Source organism: Lagopus muta, chromosome 2, assembly GCF_023343835.1.
Source record: "Lagopus muta isolate bLagMut1 chromosome 2, bLagMut1 primary, whole genome shotgun sequence".
Lineage (NCBI taxonomy): Eukaryota > Metazoa > Chordata > Aves > Galliformes > Phasianidae > Lagopus > Lagopus muta.
Window position 1 is genome coordinate 109,306,755 of NC_064434.1, and position 17,362 is coordinate 109,324,116.

At 36.0% G+C, this 17,362-nt stretch overlaps 1 protein-coding gene across 6 annotated transcripts in view; it reads right to left on the reverse strand.

Annotated features, from left to right (window-relative positions):
* Nucleotides 1-17,362, reverse strand: part of USP34 (ubiquitin specific peptidase 34) — a 134,153-nt gene that overhangs the window by 60,490 nt on the left and 56,301 nt on the right. For all 6 annotated transcript variants that reach the window (XM_048936627.1, XM_048936625.1, XM_048936626.1 and 3 more), the window contains exons 15-28: nt 16,117-16,733; nt 15,329-15,543; nt 13,524-13,639; nt 13,313-13,440; nt 12,147-12,236; nt 10,612-10,707; nt 9,110-9,192; nt 7,542-7,696; nt 6,628-6,741; nt 5,618-5,717; nt 5,320-5,479; nt 4,800-4,926; nt 4,554-4,701; nt 1,745-1,845 (exon numbers count right to left, since the gene is read on the reverse strand). In XM_048936627.1, the coding sequence (XP_048792584.1) occupies nt 1,745-1,845; nt 4,554-4,701; nt 4,800-4,926; nt 5,320-5,479; nt 5,618-5,717; nt 6,628-6,741; nt 7,542-7,696; nt 9,110-9,192; nt 10,612-10,707; nt 12,147-12,236; nt 13,313-13,440; nt 13,524-13,639; nt 15,329-15,543; nt 16,117-16,733 (2,250 nt within the window). The remainder of the gene's footprint in view (nt 1-1,744; nt 1,846-4,553; nt 4,702-4,799; nt 4,927-5,319; nt 5,480-5,617; nt 5,718-6,627; nt 6,742-7,541; nt 7,697-9,109; nt 9,193-10,611; nt 10,708-12,146; nt 12,237-13,312; nt 13,441-13,523; nt 13,640-15,328; nt 15,544-16,116; nt 16,734-17,362) is intronic.

Consider the following 17,362-nt stretch of genomic DNA (forward strand, 5'->3'; position numbering starts at 1 on the left):
ACACATAAGCTCCAGAATAGAAGGCAAAGAGTCTGTGGAAACTCTCTGCCAAACAACGCTAGGAAGAACAGATGCCATTTTGTTGAAGATAGGACAATGAAACAGATGCCTCAGCTCAACACAACACAGTACGAGCTGGTTTGGGCTACCCCCCACTTAAAAGGCTGGAAGTTCAGAGCGAGGTAAACTACTAGCCTTCATTCAATGGCCACCAGAGACCCCCACTACATTTTTAGGACACATGCACAAGAGGGTGAGACAATATGTTAATGATTTCTTGGAATTCTGGCCCATTTTCTTGGAATGTAATGAATATGTATACGTTATGTCTTTAAATATGTAACCATTGCTTTTCTCAGTGTGCAAGATAGGAGATATTCCCCTCACACCTGGTGACATAATAAATATACCTGCTTTATAATCTTACGTGGCTTATAGTTTGATTCTGCATATCAGAGCACTGTACAAACACTCCTTGAACTCCATCAGCTTGTGACCATGCCCACCGCTCTCTGGTGAAGAACCTTTCCCTAACACCCAACCTGATTCTCCCCAGTGCAGCTCCATGCCATTCTTTTAGGCCCTGTTGCTGCCCCCAGAGAGCAGAGATCTGCTCCTGTCCTTCACTGCCCCTGTACTCTCCGTAAGGCCTCTCTGCCCTTGAGAGATTCAACAGCTCCTTTCAATTTAGTGTCATCCACAAGTCCTCTATCCACGACACTGATGAGAAGTTAAAGGGAATTGGCCTAAAATGGAGCCTCACAGAAACCTGAGCGCCTGGCTGCCAGTCTGATTTAACCCAATTTATATAACCTTTTGGGCCAGACTCATCAGCCACATTTCTATTTTTGTCTTGTGGTAGAAGGATGCCATGAGAAACAGCATCGAAAGCGTTGCTGAAATTCAGAAATTACATCAACTGGCTTCCCTTGGGAATCTTGTCATAAAAGGAGCTGAACTTGGCAAGGGACATTAAAAACAATATGAAGGCATTCCACAGGTATATAGGCCAGAAAACACAGGCCAAAGCGAGTATATCTCCTCATAACATAACATAAAACATAAAAGGAGAGCTGGCTTCAACAGATGAGAAGGCTGAGGTACTGAATGAGTTCTTTGCCTCCGTCTTCACTAGCAGCCAGGATTCTAATATTTCTCACGTCCTGAACGCTGCATCTCTAAACCTCTAGGTGGGGATCAGGGCAGTAAATCCCCTCCCCCCCACTGTAAGGGCAGAGCAAGTCTGAAACTGCCTCATGAGACTGAATGTGTACAAGTCTATGGGCCGGATGGGTGCATCCCAGGGTTCTGAAGGAGCTGGCTGAGGTGGCTGCTGAGTTGCTCTCCATTGCATTTGAGTCTAAATTACCGAAAAAGGATGACGATTGCAATCCAGTTAAAGAAACATTACCCATCCAAAGATGAGGGCTCACCAAATACTCCAAAGGAAGCAATCTCCAAGTAGAGATGCTTCCCTTGTGGCAGCCAGCCTTTAAATGAGGCTTAGGAACCTGGTTTTAGTCACACAGATGAACTGCTTTCACTTGTGCACCCAGAGCTGGCTGTGTCCCTTCACCAGGGGCTCAATCGTTAGTTCAAACTGTGACTTAGCAATTACCATATGTGCTCCCAAAGAAAAAAATACCTTCCATCATCACCACAGTATATATCAGCTGTGTAACAAAGAGGGAACAACGTATCAAGCAACCCCTTTAAGTGATTGATTTCTATACATTCGTAATACCTGCATATCCTTAAAACCCAATTCATGAAGAGTTTTTTCATCATAATCAGTTGTCAGCTCATGCCCAGACGAGATCATTCTCACAGGTCCCATGAGGCCACCTAGGATATTTAAAAAAAAAAAAAAGCAAACAAACAAAAAAAAAGCAAACAAAAAAAAAAAAAAAAAACCACAGCAAATTTTTGGAGTCAGTTTTGTTTTCTAAAGATAGTGCTAAGACTCATTTTTAATAGTATACCCTTCAGCAGCAATTAACATTAAAAAGTCATGGCAATTTCCTTACAAAAACAGATTCTTAAAGTACATTTTTCTACCTGTGTTTGGAAATAGCATTTTCAGTAAGAGCTCAACCCAATCTTGCAGTAAAGTGTCCACACTACAGATGAAAAACATGACTCCCATAATTTGCAGTAAGTTACACCATTTCCCTGAAAAGAATTCTGGGAAATAATTGTGATCATCTCTTCGTATTACGTGTCTGTGATCAAGTCAGCAAAAACAAATAAGCAATAACTAATCTTACTTAAGTTGTAAATGAAGAGATTCTGTACTTCTTAAGTACAGAAAAAACAAGAGCATCCTCCAGAGAATTGTAAGCACTGAAGAAATGTGAACAATTAAAAGATTAAGATTTCAATTTGGGTGCAAGCAATCTATGTTTCTATAAACAATAAATCAAGAAACCTTGTTATCATATATACAAATTAATTTTGCATTTTAAAATGAATTTATCATCTCTGATTACTTATGTAGTTCTAACCACCAACTCCACTACACAAATATATTTTTCATGGATTAAAATCTGGTTTTCCAGTGTTAGGCTCTGGTCCCCCAGAGAAGTGAAGAGCAGCCCTACACTGTACTTCTTCAGGAGTTTGGTTAATAAGAGATGTAGCTAATTCCAGGATTCTATCAATTTATCAGTCAATCCAGATGATGAATCACAAGACTACTTAGAGACATTACTACGGATTTTAAAACTAGCAAAGGACACTGGCTCTATGGTTCTTCAATTTCCCACAGTTATGGTATGTTAATTAGTAGCAAATGAAACAAATTCCATAGAATGTTAAGTGTACATAATTATGGATATCAGCACATTATTAAATTAAAAAATACATATATTAAAATGACTAAACTGCATCTGGTGTAGGACTGCTATTCTGAATCTTCAGTTTCTGAACTCCTAGATAGAACAAAAATAAAAAAAGATCTGCTACCTGGCAATACTTGGTGGAAAACAATAACAGACTCTTTGCTAGAAGAGCTTCTAAGAAATGACTGAAAAGACAGACTTCACGAAGAAATTAAATTAAATCTAATCTAATGTTTGAAGTCTGGTACACTGACAGTGCATCTCATTAAAATATATATTTATAAATATGTATACTTTTATTTAAAGACATAAAACTACACAGTCAGACTAACGTTCATATATTTACCAGTGGTCATCAGTGTAAGAAAAGGATGACTGTGGACAGAACTTGTTCAGATAATACGCCCTACGTTTTAACTTCCTCACAACGAATACACAAAACATGAAAACATTCAGGAGAAAAAGAAGGGCCACTCTGAAAGTAAAGCCTCCTATTTTGTGATGTTGCTGCATGAAATCAGAGGTGGATGTTGATGGTATGGTGGTAGAGGCTGAACCTTCTCTATAATATTTCGTTTTATTGCCATGTGACAGATGGCAGCAGAAGCGTAGTCTGACAAAACGGCATCTGACGTAGAAGTGTGTATGAAGCAAAGATGTGTCACCGAATTCCTCCAAGCAGAAGAAATGGCACCCACTGACATTCTTAATCGCTTGCTGAAGGTTTAATGGAGAGCAAACAATGTATGTGAGCACCATGAGGTACAGGGTGGTACATTTCAGCAGTGGCGACCTGGTGCATGCTTTTGTAAGTATGGCATGCAAATTCTTGTTGACCAGTGGCAAAAATTCATAGTTAATGGTGACAACTATACAGAAAAACAGTGTTTTGTAGCTGAGAATTTGTTCTATCAAGTAGTGTTATTGTACTTTTAGTATCTGTTGTAGTTTCCATGGAATTAAACAGGAAGCATTACTTTCAGAGCAACCTACATAATTCAAAGAACAAGAATATTCCGAGCAGCAACAGCAGCTAAGAATGCTGTAATATACAGAAACAAGAGGATTCAGAAAATGTCCTTCTCCATCTAAAGGATGCAGAAAAAACTCAGAAACACATAAAGAAAGGTAACAAGTGGAAATTTCTTCATCAGACTTGCAAGCAGACAACCTCAGAAACAAGGTAACATTTCAAATTCTTTACAGAATGATCACAAATTAAAAAACCATTACAGAATTAAGAAAAATACAACTGACTGGAATACATATAGGAAGGGTATAATATAATTATGAGTCTGAATTAATTCAAATTATGAACCAAATGCAGAGTCATAAAGGTATACATATCACAAAGTAAAGTACTATATAAGAAATCTGTAAGTGACATAATGACATGATTAATTATAACTACAATGAAAATGAAAAAACTCAGGGGAACTCTATTCGATTTATTAGACATATTGGATTTTGCCAGTTCAGCAATTTATTTGCAATTTCAAGTAACAGATAGTACTTATATGTGCCATTACTGAATGTTATTAATGAAAAGTGAGAGCGATGCTAACTGTAACTACAGACAGTATCAGTATCATAATCTTTCCTTACTTGAGATGCCTGGGAAAGAAGGAAAAGAAAAAAAAAGTAATCTTTTAAGCTATGAACGGATGAACCTTCAAAATGGCAAAAAACACAGGTATGAGTACTAAAGCTTACCGGGAAAATCCCCTTTTCGACTGCTTTGGCCAAACTCCTGAAGCTGTGCTTGTTGATTTATCTGCTCTTTCTGCAAATTTTCGTACCAGTGGGTGACTTCAGCTCGTAGATCTGCCACTTGATCACTAGGATACATTTCTATAGTCATCTGAAATTAAATACATTTTTTTTTCTTTTTGAAGTGAACAATGGAGTTACTAAAATTTAACAAAGTAGGGTGTACTTGGGAAAGGGCTTTTAAACTACCTTGTCAGGAAGTCCAGCTGGCTGACATACAATTCTTAATGGTAGGGACTGTTTGTCACTCAGTGCTTTCAAATGACTGCTGATGCCAGTACCTTCAATCTGCCACTGTCTCAGATGATACGCAAACCTTGAGAAGCAAGTAAAAACTTGACAAGGTGTTTTTATTAAAACCTGTTTAACTTAGACATTCAATAAACAAGCAACACTTGACCCTTTGTTCTGTTTGTTCAAAATAAGAAGAAATGATCAGTATATTCTCAGTATTATTCAATTTTGGGCGAGGAATGGGTAAACGTAAACTACATCCATCCACACTTCTTTACAAAGACAAGGGTCAACTTTTTAAACTGTTTAAATCTTCTACCTTTAAACATTATCCACTATTGTCTTTACTTTACACAAAGAAAAAGAAAGAAGCTATTACTTATATTAATGAATTCATCACTCATAACTCATTCATCATTACTTTAAGAGAAATAGAAACAAATTCTGCATCCGAATATACCGTGGTGCTATTTACCTTCTCCTAAAAGCTTCCAGATGTGTCTTTAGCATCAAGAGTCCTCTTTCAATAATTGTCAGACTTGAATGAGAGTCTTGTTCAAGATTACTAGAAGCTATCATCAGACTTTCCATACATTTACTAATAAATTCCTGCTCTTTTTCAAGCCCAGTTTTACCTGTAATATCAACATCCAAGTAAATTATTTAAGCACATATTTAAGACCATGTATTTTAATATTAAAAATAAAGAGGGTAACATTAATATTCTTTAGAACATATTAACAGAAAACAAACTTTGAAATGAAAATTCATACCGTTGATATAATAGGAGTTGATGTACTGGATAGCTGCTCGACTGACATCACCAGACTGTGCTCTTAGAGCAATACCCCAGAACTGGTCCATGCCACACAACTGTTAGGACAAAAGGAAAACAAAGAAAGAAACAAAACATTGCCTCATTATTTTACTGGAAGTTTAACCCTTCTGATATGAGATGTTTTATTTGTTCTTGATGCAAATACTAAAAATATCTCCTTTGCTCAGCCTCTCATCACTTTAAATACCAACTGTTGTAAAATCCTAACACTGACAGGAATATTTTTGTACTTTGAAGGATAATTGGTTAAAATTCAAAAAAGTGTTTTTTATTTTTGACAAGCAGAAGTAAATTTAAATGAAGACTTAAAACCACAACCATTATTAGCATTCATTGTAAGAACACATATTTTAATCTCCACTGCATCAAATCAATGCACAGAAAAATACCCTACATATCATCTTACTTCTAAGACAGTGAAAAAAAAGCACATAAGAAAAACCTGTAAAGTACATCACAAAATAAACTGAGCCAAATTTTAACAAATATTAGTAGACAGGATGAAATACGCTTAATTCATGTAAAAGTTTCCACATAGTTTAAACGTTACTACTAACAAGTCAAATTTTCAAACCTATTCTTTAAACACAACAGCTAACAGTTCAAGTATGCAAAGAGAATGATAAACTGCACTTTCTTTATAGCTTCCTACATATTTCTCTATAAATAAGATGACCAAAGTCATGAGGACAGGTAAGGATTGCAGGCCTCTCAATTCCACGCCTACATTTTACACAATCAAATATGAAACTTCTGAGAAAGATGGTTCCAGGATTCTCTCAATGCAGAAATTCATACTGCCTTGATGATAACAGACTGTAACATAATGCTTCAAACCAATAAACAGTTTTCAAACCAGTATGTTCTCAAGATAAGTACAGCTGCGGATAAGCAAAGTAAGTTTTCCCTTTCCTCAGAAAGAAGAAAAACAGAATCTAGGCTTACCTCTGAGTTTGAGCCACCATCATATGTACTAGTAGCCAATCGAGCCAAATTGCACAAATGCTGGAAGAGATTCAGTCCAGTCATACTAATAGTTTCAGGTTTTAGCTGTGGCATCTAAATAAAATAAATACACTTTAGTATGGAAAATAATAAAATGTATTATCATTAAAGATGACACTGAATTTTATATACAGTATAAGTAATTGACTATAATCACAGTTAAGAACCCCGTTTCCTCTATCACTGAATTGGACTGTAACAGTACTGAAGGAACAAGAATCACTACTGCAACATTAGTTGCTAAACGTATCAACAGCAGATCAACTTGATAGCACACATGAAACTTCAGTGAAAAAAATCATACAGTTACGAAAAGTAGAACTTAAACTGTGTAATACTGAAAAAGAGCTGGAATACATTATTTACTGTACAATCTCCTTCAACAGACTACAGATCTGTTAAAATGAATGGGATCCACTGCAATTAGCTCTACTACAGCATGTTTGTATTTTCAGTGAATATGTGGATGAGATTTAAGTGCCCCTCCCAAAGAGGAGAAAATCTTGACTGCTTGTTTTTGGTCAGATGCCTGTACATCACATGGGAAATTATAATTTTTGGTGGCTTTAAATAAAAAAAAAAAAAGAAAAAAAGAAATGCTACCTAGCTTCAGATAAAACACACAATCTATTTACGAAGAAGCACAGCAGTAAGTATTAGCACAAAAACAATTCATGCCAATCCCCCCCACCTTCTGTTCAATTAGGAAAAAAAAAATCATTTGCATAGCAAGTAGGATCCTGTGATAGTACTGAAGATATATACACCATAGTAACCATTAACAATATTTTAAACAGCGCTGATATGGAAAGAAACATTAGAATTATCAAGGTTGCAATTAACTCTCTGCGTACCTTTTCCAAGAAAAGATGTTTGTAAGTTTCCATACCCATAGCATGCTGATCTTTACTTCGTACTTGATTCAAGAACCAGTGTAGTGCATCATCGTAACATTCAGAATCTTCAACTAAGCAGTGCCACAATATGTCCACTTGTTCTAAACTCAACCCTAAAATCAAGGGAGAATTATCAACTATTCCAGTATAAAAATCAAATACCCAAATATTCTACAAAACCCAAAAAAGCCAGAAAAATTAGAACAGGTTTTGTCAAGACAAGTTGTTTCCAGAAACCGCAGAAGAAAAATGCACCACATACCAATGAGAAACCATACGTTTTCCCTTTTCAGAGCTGGTGATCAGACAAACCTTTTAGTCATTAATTCCATCAGTTTCTACCAATCCACTGAACAGTATGAGCTGACCTGGTATCTTCTACTAATTAGCAGGTTGCTTCTCAGTTCATAAATGATTACTGAACACAAGCTTCGAGTTGGGTATTGAGCCGGTGCTCAATATAAAGATATTATATAATATTTATATATATAAATAAAGAGCACCTCTGCAACTATTTCATATAAAGTCAGGAAAAAAGTAGGTTTATTTTCCTACATCATATATAGACGCTTGTGATACTAAAAGAGCTAAAAATACTTTCAACAGACAATAACAAATGTATTACTACAACTGGTATTTTATTTTATTTTCTCTTGGCTACAGATACTCTCACTCCTTCCTGCACTCTGTATTCTAATGACCAGAGGGACAAGCCAAGCAATGGATGCTGACTTTGCTACCTATTATGAGACTACTTAAATGATCCTCATTTATTCAAACGAATCACCTAAATATACAATCAACTCAACCTATACAGAGCTGATGCTGAGACAATACTAAATGCTACTACTTTACAAGAGCTTAAGAAGAGAACGGCTGAACAAGTTTAGGAGTAAGGGTAAGACTCCAAGGCTTAATAGAACAAAAAATTATGTTCAGATTCTAATTCCATCAGGCACACAAAGAAAAAATAAATGTCAAAAAAATAAAATCAGTCACAACAACAACAACAACAAAAACTTAGTTTTATCCTTATTGAATGAAAAGATTTCAGTGTATGTTCACTATCACATGGATTACCACTTTTGCAAAGGATCCTACAAGGAGCATAAACTGTTTTGGACAGTACTAAAATATTAATTAAAAAATCTCTTTTTGGTATTACAACTTACATAAAGTGTTCTTCAGTACAAAACCTCTGAAAACACTATGGACATGAATATAAACTCACAAATGCAGCATATGTTCTCTTCATTTCAGTAACTATTATAATCCTTTTATTCAGAAAACTAAGATGTAAGAGAATGAAACACCTTGCTCTCGCGGACCGGCAAGACAATCTAAATCCTAATGTTGGTTCCGTCTATCAGCAAAAGAAACAAAATCTTCTTTTGAAGCAATATTGTACATTACTTAGAGGTGTACCTTTAACAATGTCATTTTTATTTAAAATATCAATGACTATTAAGAAGTGTGCAAGCCTTATTGCAAGGTGCTTCTCTGACAAGGTAAGCTAAAATACTTACTGAAATGATCTGGTGATCCTAGAGTTGAAAACACACAAGTCAAGAACTGAAGACGAACTTGAACTTCTGCACTGTGGCTGTATCTAAAATTTATATTGGTATAAGAAAGATAGGTTATTTAACTTAGTTACCAACATATAATTGCTTGTCGTAACCTTTTCCCCACTAATGCATATTCCTCTGAAAAGTATAGTTTTTTCCTTACAAACCTATTCTGAACTTCCAGTAGCATCCAGCTTAGACTTCCATTAAAGACATTACCAAACAAGAAACACTAGGGGTTTTAAGACTTTTATTATGTCTTTATGTTATTCTCTTTTTTTTGTCTGATTTACTATTGTTTTTCATACAGTCCAACTAAAATGCATCATTTTATCATTACCACCTTGAAGGAGCTTACCTTAATTTTTTTTGCAGCTTTAAAAAGCTGATATTTACACAATGGAGCCCTGATTACATCCAGTACATACGCTTTATAAAAATATTTTTATAACCTACATAAAAATACTGACTTTATTTCAATTTACAAGCTATAAACTAATAGTTAAAGGAGTAGAACAACGTACTATCTAGCCTGAATTTAAAGCAGATCACCTCACTTTCAAACAGCTTTGGAATTAATTTCTCATTAGTGAAATATCCAATATAACGGTACATAAAGGACTAAAAAGTTGTCAAAACTGGAACAGTCTAGTCCTCTGGAAGCTAGAAATTATTATCACTCGTGTATATACACCTAATTTTAAGCATACACACTAGAAAGTGTGGACGAGTGTGTTAAAACACAAGAACTATTGTAAAGGTTAACAATAACAAAATAGAAATATTTGAATAGATTTATAATATGACACCCATTTAAATTCCTTTGCATTTCTAAAATCCTGATTTCACTTGTAAGTAAACAATCAAAATCAAAATCATGTCTAACAAAATGACAGAATTTGCTGTTTTTTTTGTTTTTTTGTTTTTTTAAAGACGTATTTTAAATCTAATTATTTTTTATAGATCTTTCCCTGTCTAAGCATTTTAAAGTCACTATTGAATCATAGAAGTTTGGGCTTCATACAGTTTTAGTCAGTTCTATATGTCCTGCAAATTTTACATGCCAGGTTATGTACATAATAACATTGCATCATATACAAATGATGCAATATAGAATCACAAAATCATAGAATGGTTTTGGCTGGAAGGCACCTAGTCATCATCAAGTTCCAGCCCCCTGCTACAAGCAGGGACACCTCCCTCTAGATCTCAAAGCTCCATCCAGCCCAGCCCTGAATACTTCCAGGGAGGGGGCATTCAAAACCTCACTGGAGAACCTGTGCCAGTGTCTCTACACCCTCACTGTAAAGAATTTCTTCCTATCTAATACCTAGATATTAGATACTTATTCTTATTTACTTAAGAAAAAAAAAAAAAAAAGTTCTCAAAAACATCAGAAGAAAAGCAGTAAAAAATGTTTAAAATCATAAAATACCAAACACAGTCATTTGTGTACTTACAATGCATATTTATGTCGTCCCTCCCTGACTGCCTGGATGTAGTGTACCAAATTATCAAAGAAAAGTTTCATCATGTTAAGTTCCTTTTCTGCCCACCTGTGTAAATTTAGAGGGCAGAAAGTGTTACGGCCTGCTAAAAATTACCAGAATAGCTACAGAAAATAGACAGCTTTTCAAAAACATGCACATACACAAGAACAAATTTAATTTTGCATTCTCCATCTACCGTCAATTAAAAAGTTTTTTTCACTAAAGCACTCTATTTTTCCTTGTCATCCATAAAGCTCCATAACAAAGTTATTGAGGTCAGGCACAGGCTTGAAAGAAAACAGTCCTTGTTCCTTGTCCTCTTTTCAGCCCTTGTTCCTAAACTGTTCCTGAAGACCCGTATTCAGCAAAAGTCTAAGCCAAAAACCAGAACTGGACAGATATTTCAGTGCCATGTCAAAAATACCAAGAAATAACGCTGATAGAAGGAGTAGTATTACCCAGTCATTCTCAATAGTTGGACTAGCTGTTTCTCCTAATAAGGAATGCTACATGACATATTTTCACACTTCAAAGACCTTCTTAAAACCACTTTAATATTCAGAAGCATTTGATATACAATCACAACAGAACCATACATTCATAGAATATCCTTAATTTGGAAAGGACCTACAAGGATGAATCACTGAGTTCAACTCCTGGCTCCACAAAGCACTAGTTAAAACCCAAACCCTACACATGAGTACCTTCTCCCGATGCTCCTGAGCTCCAGCAGCTCAGGGCTGTGCCCATTGCCCTGGGGCCTGTTCCATGCCCTGCCCCCTGAAGCAGAGCCTTTCCTTCACCTTCCCTTCTGCTCCCTGTAGGAGCTGCAGCTGCCCTGAGACCTCCCCTCGGCCTGCTCTGCTCTGTGTGCCCAAACCTGCACGCAGTGCTGGAGGTAAGGCCATCCAGCACAGAGCAGAGGTGACAGCTCCTCCACTCATCTGGCTGGCAGTGCTGGGCCTGGTGCCCCCCAGGGTATGGGAAGTCATTGTGACTCACATTCAACTTGCCATCAACTGTAACCCCCAGATCCCTTTCTGCAGGACTGCTCTCCAGCCTCTCATCCCCCAGTCTGCATGCACATTCAGAACGATCCTGTCCCAGATGCAGAATAAGACTTCATGTGGCTGGTGACTGCCCAGTCCTTTATTCTGTCAAGACCTCTCTGCCCCTGAGGGATTCAAGGGCTCATCATGCTCATCAAGTTACTACAACATTTTACATACACTGTTACTGTATGTCCAGACAAGATTTTGACTGAGCTTAGGGGAAAATAGTAAAATAAATAAATAAATTAGTCTTCATCTTAGTTGAAACAGCGTAACTTATGAGGAATAAAACTAGACCTGATTAGACAAATTTATACAGCTATGCCAGATATCTGACACATTTTCATCTTAGGTCATTACTAATTTGGACCAACTAGAAGAGCAAGCCTCAAAGCAGTCACCTAAATGTTATTGCTTCTGTTGTTTTAGTGTGTTTGTAGGGAATCTACTCACATTGTTATCCAGTGTGTATCGTAACTGCTCCCAAACTGCTGAAACGTACCAAATAACTTTGGAAGAAGACGAAGTGAAACTACTACTGATCTAAAGGAGAGAGAAAGAATGACTCTAATATGGCTGTTATGGAATTAAAGTAGCATTAGAATTACTTTGTGAAACTCCTGTTTCCTAACTGAAAGTATTTGAAAATACCAGCATGAAGTTTTCCCAGTTTTCTGTATCTGAACTTCGAATTGTTTATGTATCATTCCTTACACAAAGAGCTGTCAGAGAAGTATTGACATAAAACACTTATTCAAAAGTATCTGAATTTCAGAAGGTAAATTCTTATTTTTGAGTTTCATAATATATATCTTTGAAAATTTCAGCAAAATGAATACTTTTCTACAAACAGATGAAGGAGTAGAAATCAATCTCCCTTAAAAGGTCGAAGCAGTTTAACAATGGTGTGTACTTTAGGACTGCTGTCTGCAAAAACTCAAGAAGTGCATAAACAGTATGTAGACGTCAACTTTCATGCCTGTAATTCATATCTTCACAAGGCTATTAGTACCTCCGTATACTTGTATATTATCTCACAAACACAGTTCTTAGAGAAAAGGTAACAAGAAACGCTGCAGGTGCTTATCCAGCAGCTGACTAACAGAATCAACAGAATTACCCTTTTGCCAGTCTATCCGTACAATCTTACAATTCTGGCTGGTATTAAAAGAATTAAGGCCAAGGTACATCTTCATCCTCTAGCTGCTTCTTCACAGAAATTAAATCCCATAACAGATTTGGTGTATAAAATCTTGTCTGCTCACCAGTCACTTAAATGCAAAATTTAAATATTCAGTTCCAAATGCTTACACTAAGGCATCTGACTTTGTACTCAACTGCTTAAGATGTGGACTTGATTTTACCAATTGGTAGAAAGGCAGTGACCTCTGCTAGAAGGGAGAATAGACAAATGCAAGAATTGAGAAATTGAGGATGCTGACAGAATAGAAAAATGGGACATTAGACTTATTTGTAGCACTTTAGAAAAAATACATTTATATTTCCACTTCTGTTTCAACTTGCCTTCCTGCAAAATTAAGTAACTGATATATTCAACTTGGATTTCCCACATATGTTGAAAAAAAAAATATAAATGTAAAAAAAATAATTTCAGTTACCTGTTGTTTGCTAAATTTTCTAAGCAGCCTTCAATAAATCTCATTCGAATCTGTCTGTCAGTGAACCAGCATACTAAAGAACAGAGCAGCTTCTCTGCTTCATTTATTAACCCTTCCGAAAGATGAATCTACAGCAAGTAGAAAGAAAGGTCACTGAATAACATATATCTATTTTCTTTAAAAAAGTACTCTTTTCTGGTATTCAACTTACTGCATCTTCATCCTGGACCAGATCCCACAAAAGGGTATTTCCTTTCTTACAAACATTATCCAAATTAATGTCCGTCACTGCACTGCTATTATATTGATGTTTATGAACTGCTGGTCCTGAACAAAATATAAAGACCATTACTGAACAACTAGAAGGAACTATCTAAACATTATTCCCTCGGTGCATGAACAACATGCTTCATTTGTACATTTGGCTATTTTCAAGTCCATACAGCAACATAACAATCACAGCCTTTTTTGTCATATGATTTCTTAGAAGACAAAACATCATGACAGCGCAAGAAGTCAGCAGGGCAGTTAAGATAATATTTACATGCAACAAAATAGTGCATGTACAACAAAAACACTACTTAGCAGATACAGGTGCATTTCCTTTTTCATTTAATTAGATTTAATTAATTTAATTAGATTTAGTTCATATCAACATCTCTTAAGCTTTTCTGTAGCCTGTGCACTAACAGAAGGCATCTTTTTAACTACTATTGTTGGAAAGCAAAAAAAAAAAAAAAAAGCAGCACATTTCAACAAATTGCTTTCACACTGATATATCCTATACATAACTCAAAACAGAAAAACAAACAAATTTTATACAACAGAGTATTACAGCTTATTATTTTAGAAACTGGTCATATTTTCATAAACAGTGATAGATGTTTCTTTCTTGCATGTGGTCACAGCTGGCATCATTCACTTATCTGCTACTTGATATTATTTCCGTTCAACAGCAAATCAAGTTGGAATTTTAGATTGTGTGTAGAATGTTAATTATACGTGAAAAACTGTGTGTCAGAAATAACCTGCACTGAAGACTTCATGCTCAAATAATAATTTGAATCTTCAGTAAAACGCACAATATGTATGGAAAAAAATTGCCAGTTTAGAACATCTTTTAACTAGGAAGTTTTGGCAGCATATCTCACTATGTCACTCCAAAACAGGTATCTTTCTTAATTTTCAGGGTCTAAAATTTTAGTTCAGTTTCAGATAACAAGAAATACTATGCCTACAGAAGAAACACTCAACCATGTTTCAGGAAAATACACAAACAGTACAGCTCTTCCTGACTGCTGGAGAGAAAGCAGACTTGGTTCTGCCGAACCAGTGAAAAACAGCATAAGATTTCAAACCCTTCACTAACCATATCCTTCTCCATTATACTTAAGAGGTGGATAAAACAATAAAAAAAGCTGCCACAAAAGCATATGTAAAGATAACACAATTCTTGCAAAGCTGCTTAAATGGCATCTGAAACTACACCATGAAGAACAGTAAAAGGTTTGCCAGTGAAAGCTAAAATAGCATAAAATGCCCTCTCACGAAAGCTCCTCTAGATAGCAAGTTGTATTTTAACTCATTTTGCAGAAGTTATCCTTTCAGAGTCCATCATGGTTAATTCACTTAAGATGATAAATGTATAAAATCATGGAAAGATTCACCCACCAGAAGAAAAGTCAGGTTTCAGGGGAAAAAATGTCTTTTCAGTAGCACTTTCCTGTAATAAAACTTGTCATGCCTCTTAGTGCCCTTGTTTAAACTTGTATGAAAAGCTCCAGTAGATATTTAAAAAAGGAAGAAATGAAAAAAAAGAAAAGCTAAACACAGTTGTATCTAACACGATACGAAAACGAATTTAAGAAGAAACTGTTTTCTTTGGAAAACTACTTTTTTATACACAATAACACACATGTATGATTAAAACAATTTAAATATTAAATTTATTGGAGACTAATTTGAAATTATACAAAACTGAGCTGGAAGTTTTGTTTGTTTTTTTATAACTCTTACCTTGACTAAGATGTTCATGATAGATAGAGGCCAGGTTGGGAAGATGCTGCTGAAGATGAGATGTTAGCTCTGCATGTGAATTAATCTGTACAAGCTCTTCTTCACAGCCAGATTCCTCCCCATCAAAGTCAGCCATATTTTTCTCTGATTTTGCACTGACTTGAGAACTACTGCAACTGACATCATCTGCACTGAGCATATCATCAACCATATGCCTGTAAAAGAGGAACATTAGAACTGACATTATCAAGTAAGTTCTTCACAGCAGACTAACCAGATGAGAGTTAAAGCATCTTCTGGAAGAAAACTGAAGCATTACTATGCGATCAACTTATACAACACATAGCTTATCCACGTACTGCAATACACAACTGAAGTAATTTAAGTGAACTGTTATCTCTCTACAGCCAAAATCAGGCTGAATCATCTGAATAACAGACTTTCATATAAATTTGAGAAACAACTAAATTTGAGAAACAAATTAAAGGTCTCTCCATCATCATGACTCTGTTGGCTTCTTTAATTTTAGTTAAATAACAGCATTCTACAGAACAACTTTAACATGATATTCAATATTACTCTACTTATTTAATACAAAGACTTGATAAAAAACTAGTCACATTAACAAAATAGACTACTATATAACTATCTGTGATAAGCATCACTCCTGGCAAACAAAATTATCCTGGAGTATAGCAAAACAACCATTCAAATTTCTGATTCGAATATTTTGCCAACATCTTTATTTCTTCTAGTGGAGAAATCAGGAGAAATGTCAAGCTACCTACCCGTCATGATGATGATGGTGATGGTGATGATGGTGGTGATGCTGGGGACCAATGAACTGTCGACAGTTAAATAATTCATTTCCAATAGTTTCTCCAAGGAAGTCTCCTGTATGTGTTATACAAGAATCTTGAGACCCTTGTGAAATGCGAGCAGTGCTCATTTCCCCTGTCATGTCATGGTCTGCATCCTCAGCATGGGAACAGGCATCCAGTATTCTAATTCGATTATCCACAGGAGTTACAGAGTCAGCATTAAAAACATGGTCCTTTCCTGTCCCATTATTTGTACTGTTCCTCTCCGATGCCCCCTGTGAATCTCCCAGACAAATGTCTGTTTGTGATTCCAGTTTCCTGCTTCGTATATCTGTGCTCCTACTGTTTTTCTGGGGATTATGATTCCTATCCTCTTCTTCTTCATCCTCCTCCTCTTTGAGAGCTTCAATATCTGCAATGTCTTCAGACTGCACTTCGCTGCCAGGGCTTTCAGCAGACTGACTTGCATGACTGGAGTTGGCCTCATTACTGGATCCATCACTGTGGCCACTGCTACTACCAGGGCCACTACTGCCATCCTCACCGCTGTTTGCTGTCTCATCAGAGCTTCCTTGCATGGATTCCTGATTTTATTTTATTTTTCCAGATTGGTGGGAAAACAAAACACGATTGAAAATACAAAATTGACAATCATCATCCAAATATTATTCTTCCTTTACATGCGTCAGACCTAAAGTTTTCTTTCATTTTTTTCAGTTTTTTTTTGTTGTTGTTTTTTGGTTTTTTTTCAGTTCCATTGCCAATGACAAAATGCTTTGTGAAAAATCCAGATTTAAGAACTTAATTTCTGTATGATGGAATTCATAATAGGCTGTGGCCATTGCACAGGATCACAGAATCACCAAGTTTGGAAAAGACCTTCAAGATCATCCAGTCCAACTGTCCACCTACCACCCATATTTCCCACTAAACAATGTCCTCAATACGACATCTAAATGTTTCTGGAACACCTCCAGGGACAGCGACCCCACCACCTCCCTGGTCAGCACATTACAGCATCTGACCAAGAAGATTTGGATTACAACTAAAGGTTCCCCACTTATGCACACAAAGCCACATCAGAACATTTTTTCACTCAAAGAACTCAAAACTGTTCAATTTCTGAAAAAAAGTACAGGAAAAAAAAAGATATTTCCATAGCTTGTAACAGGCAATTCAACAACAAAATTCACAGACTAAACTTTAACATGCT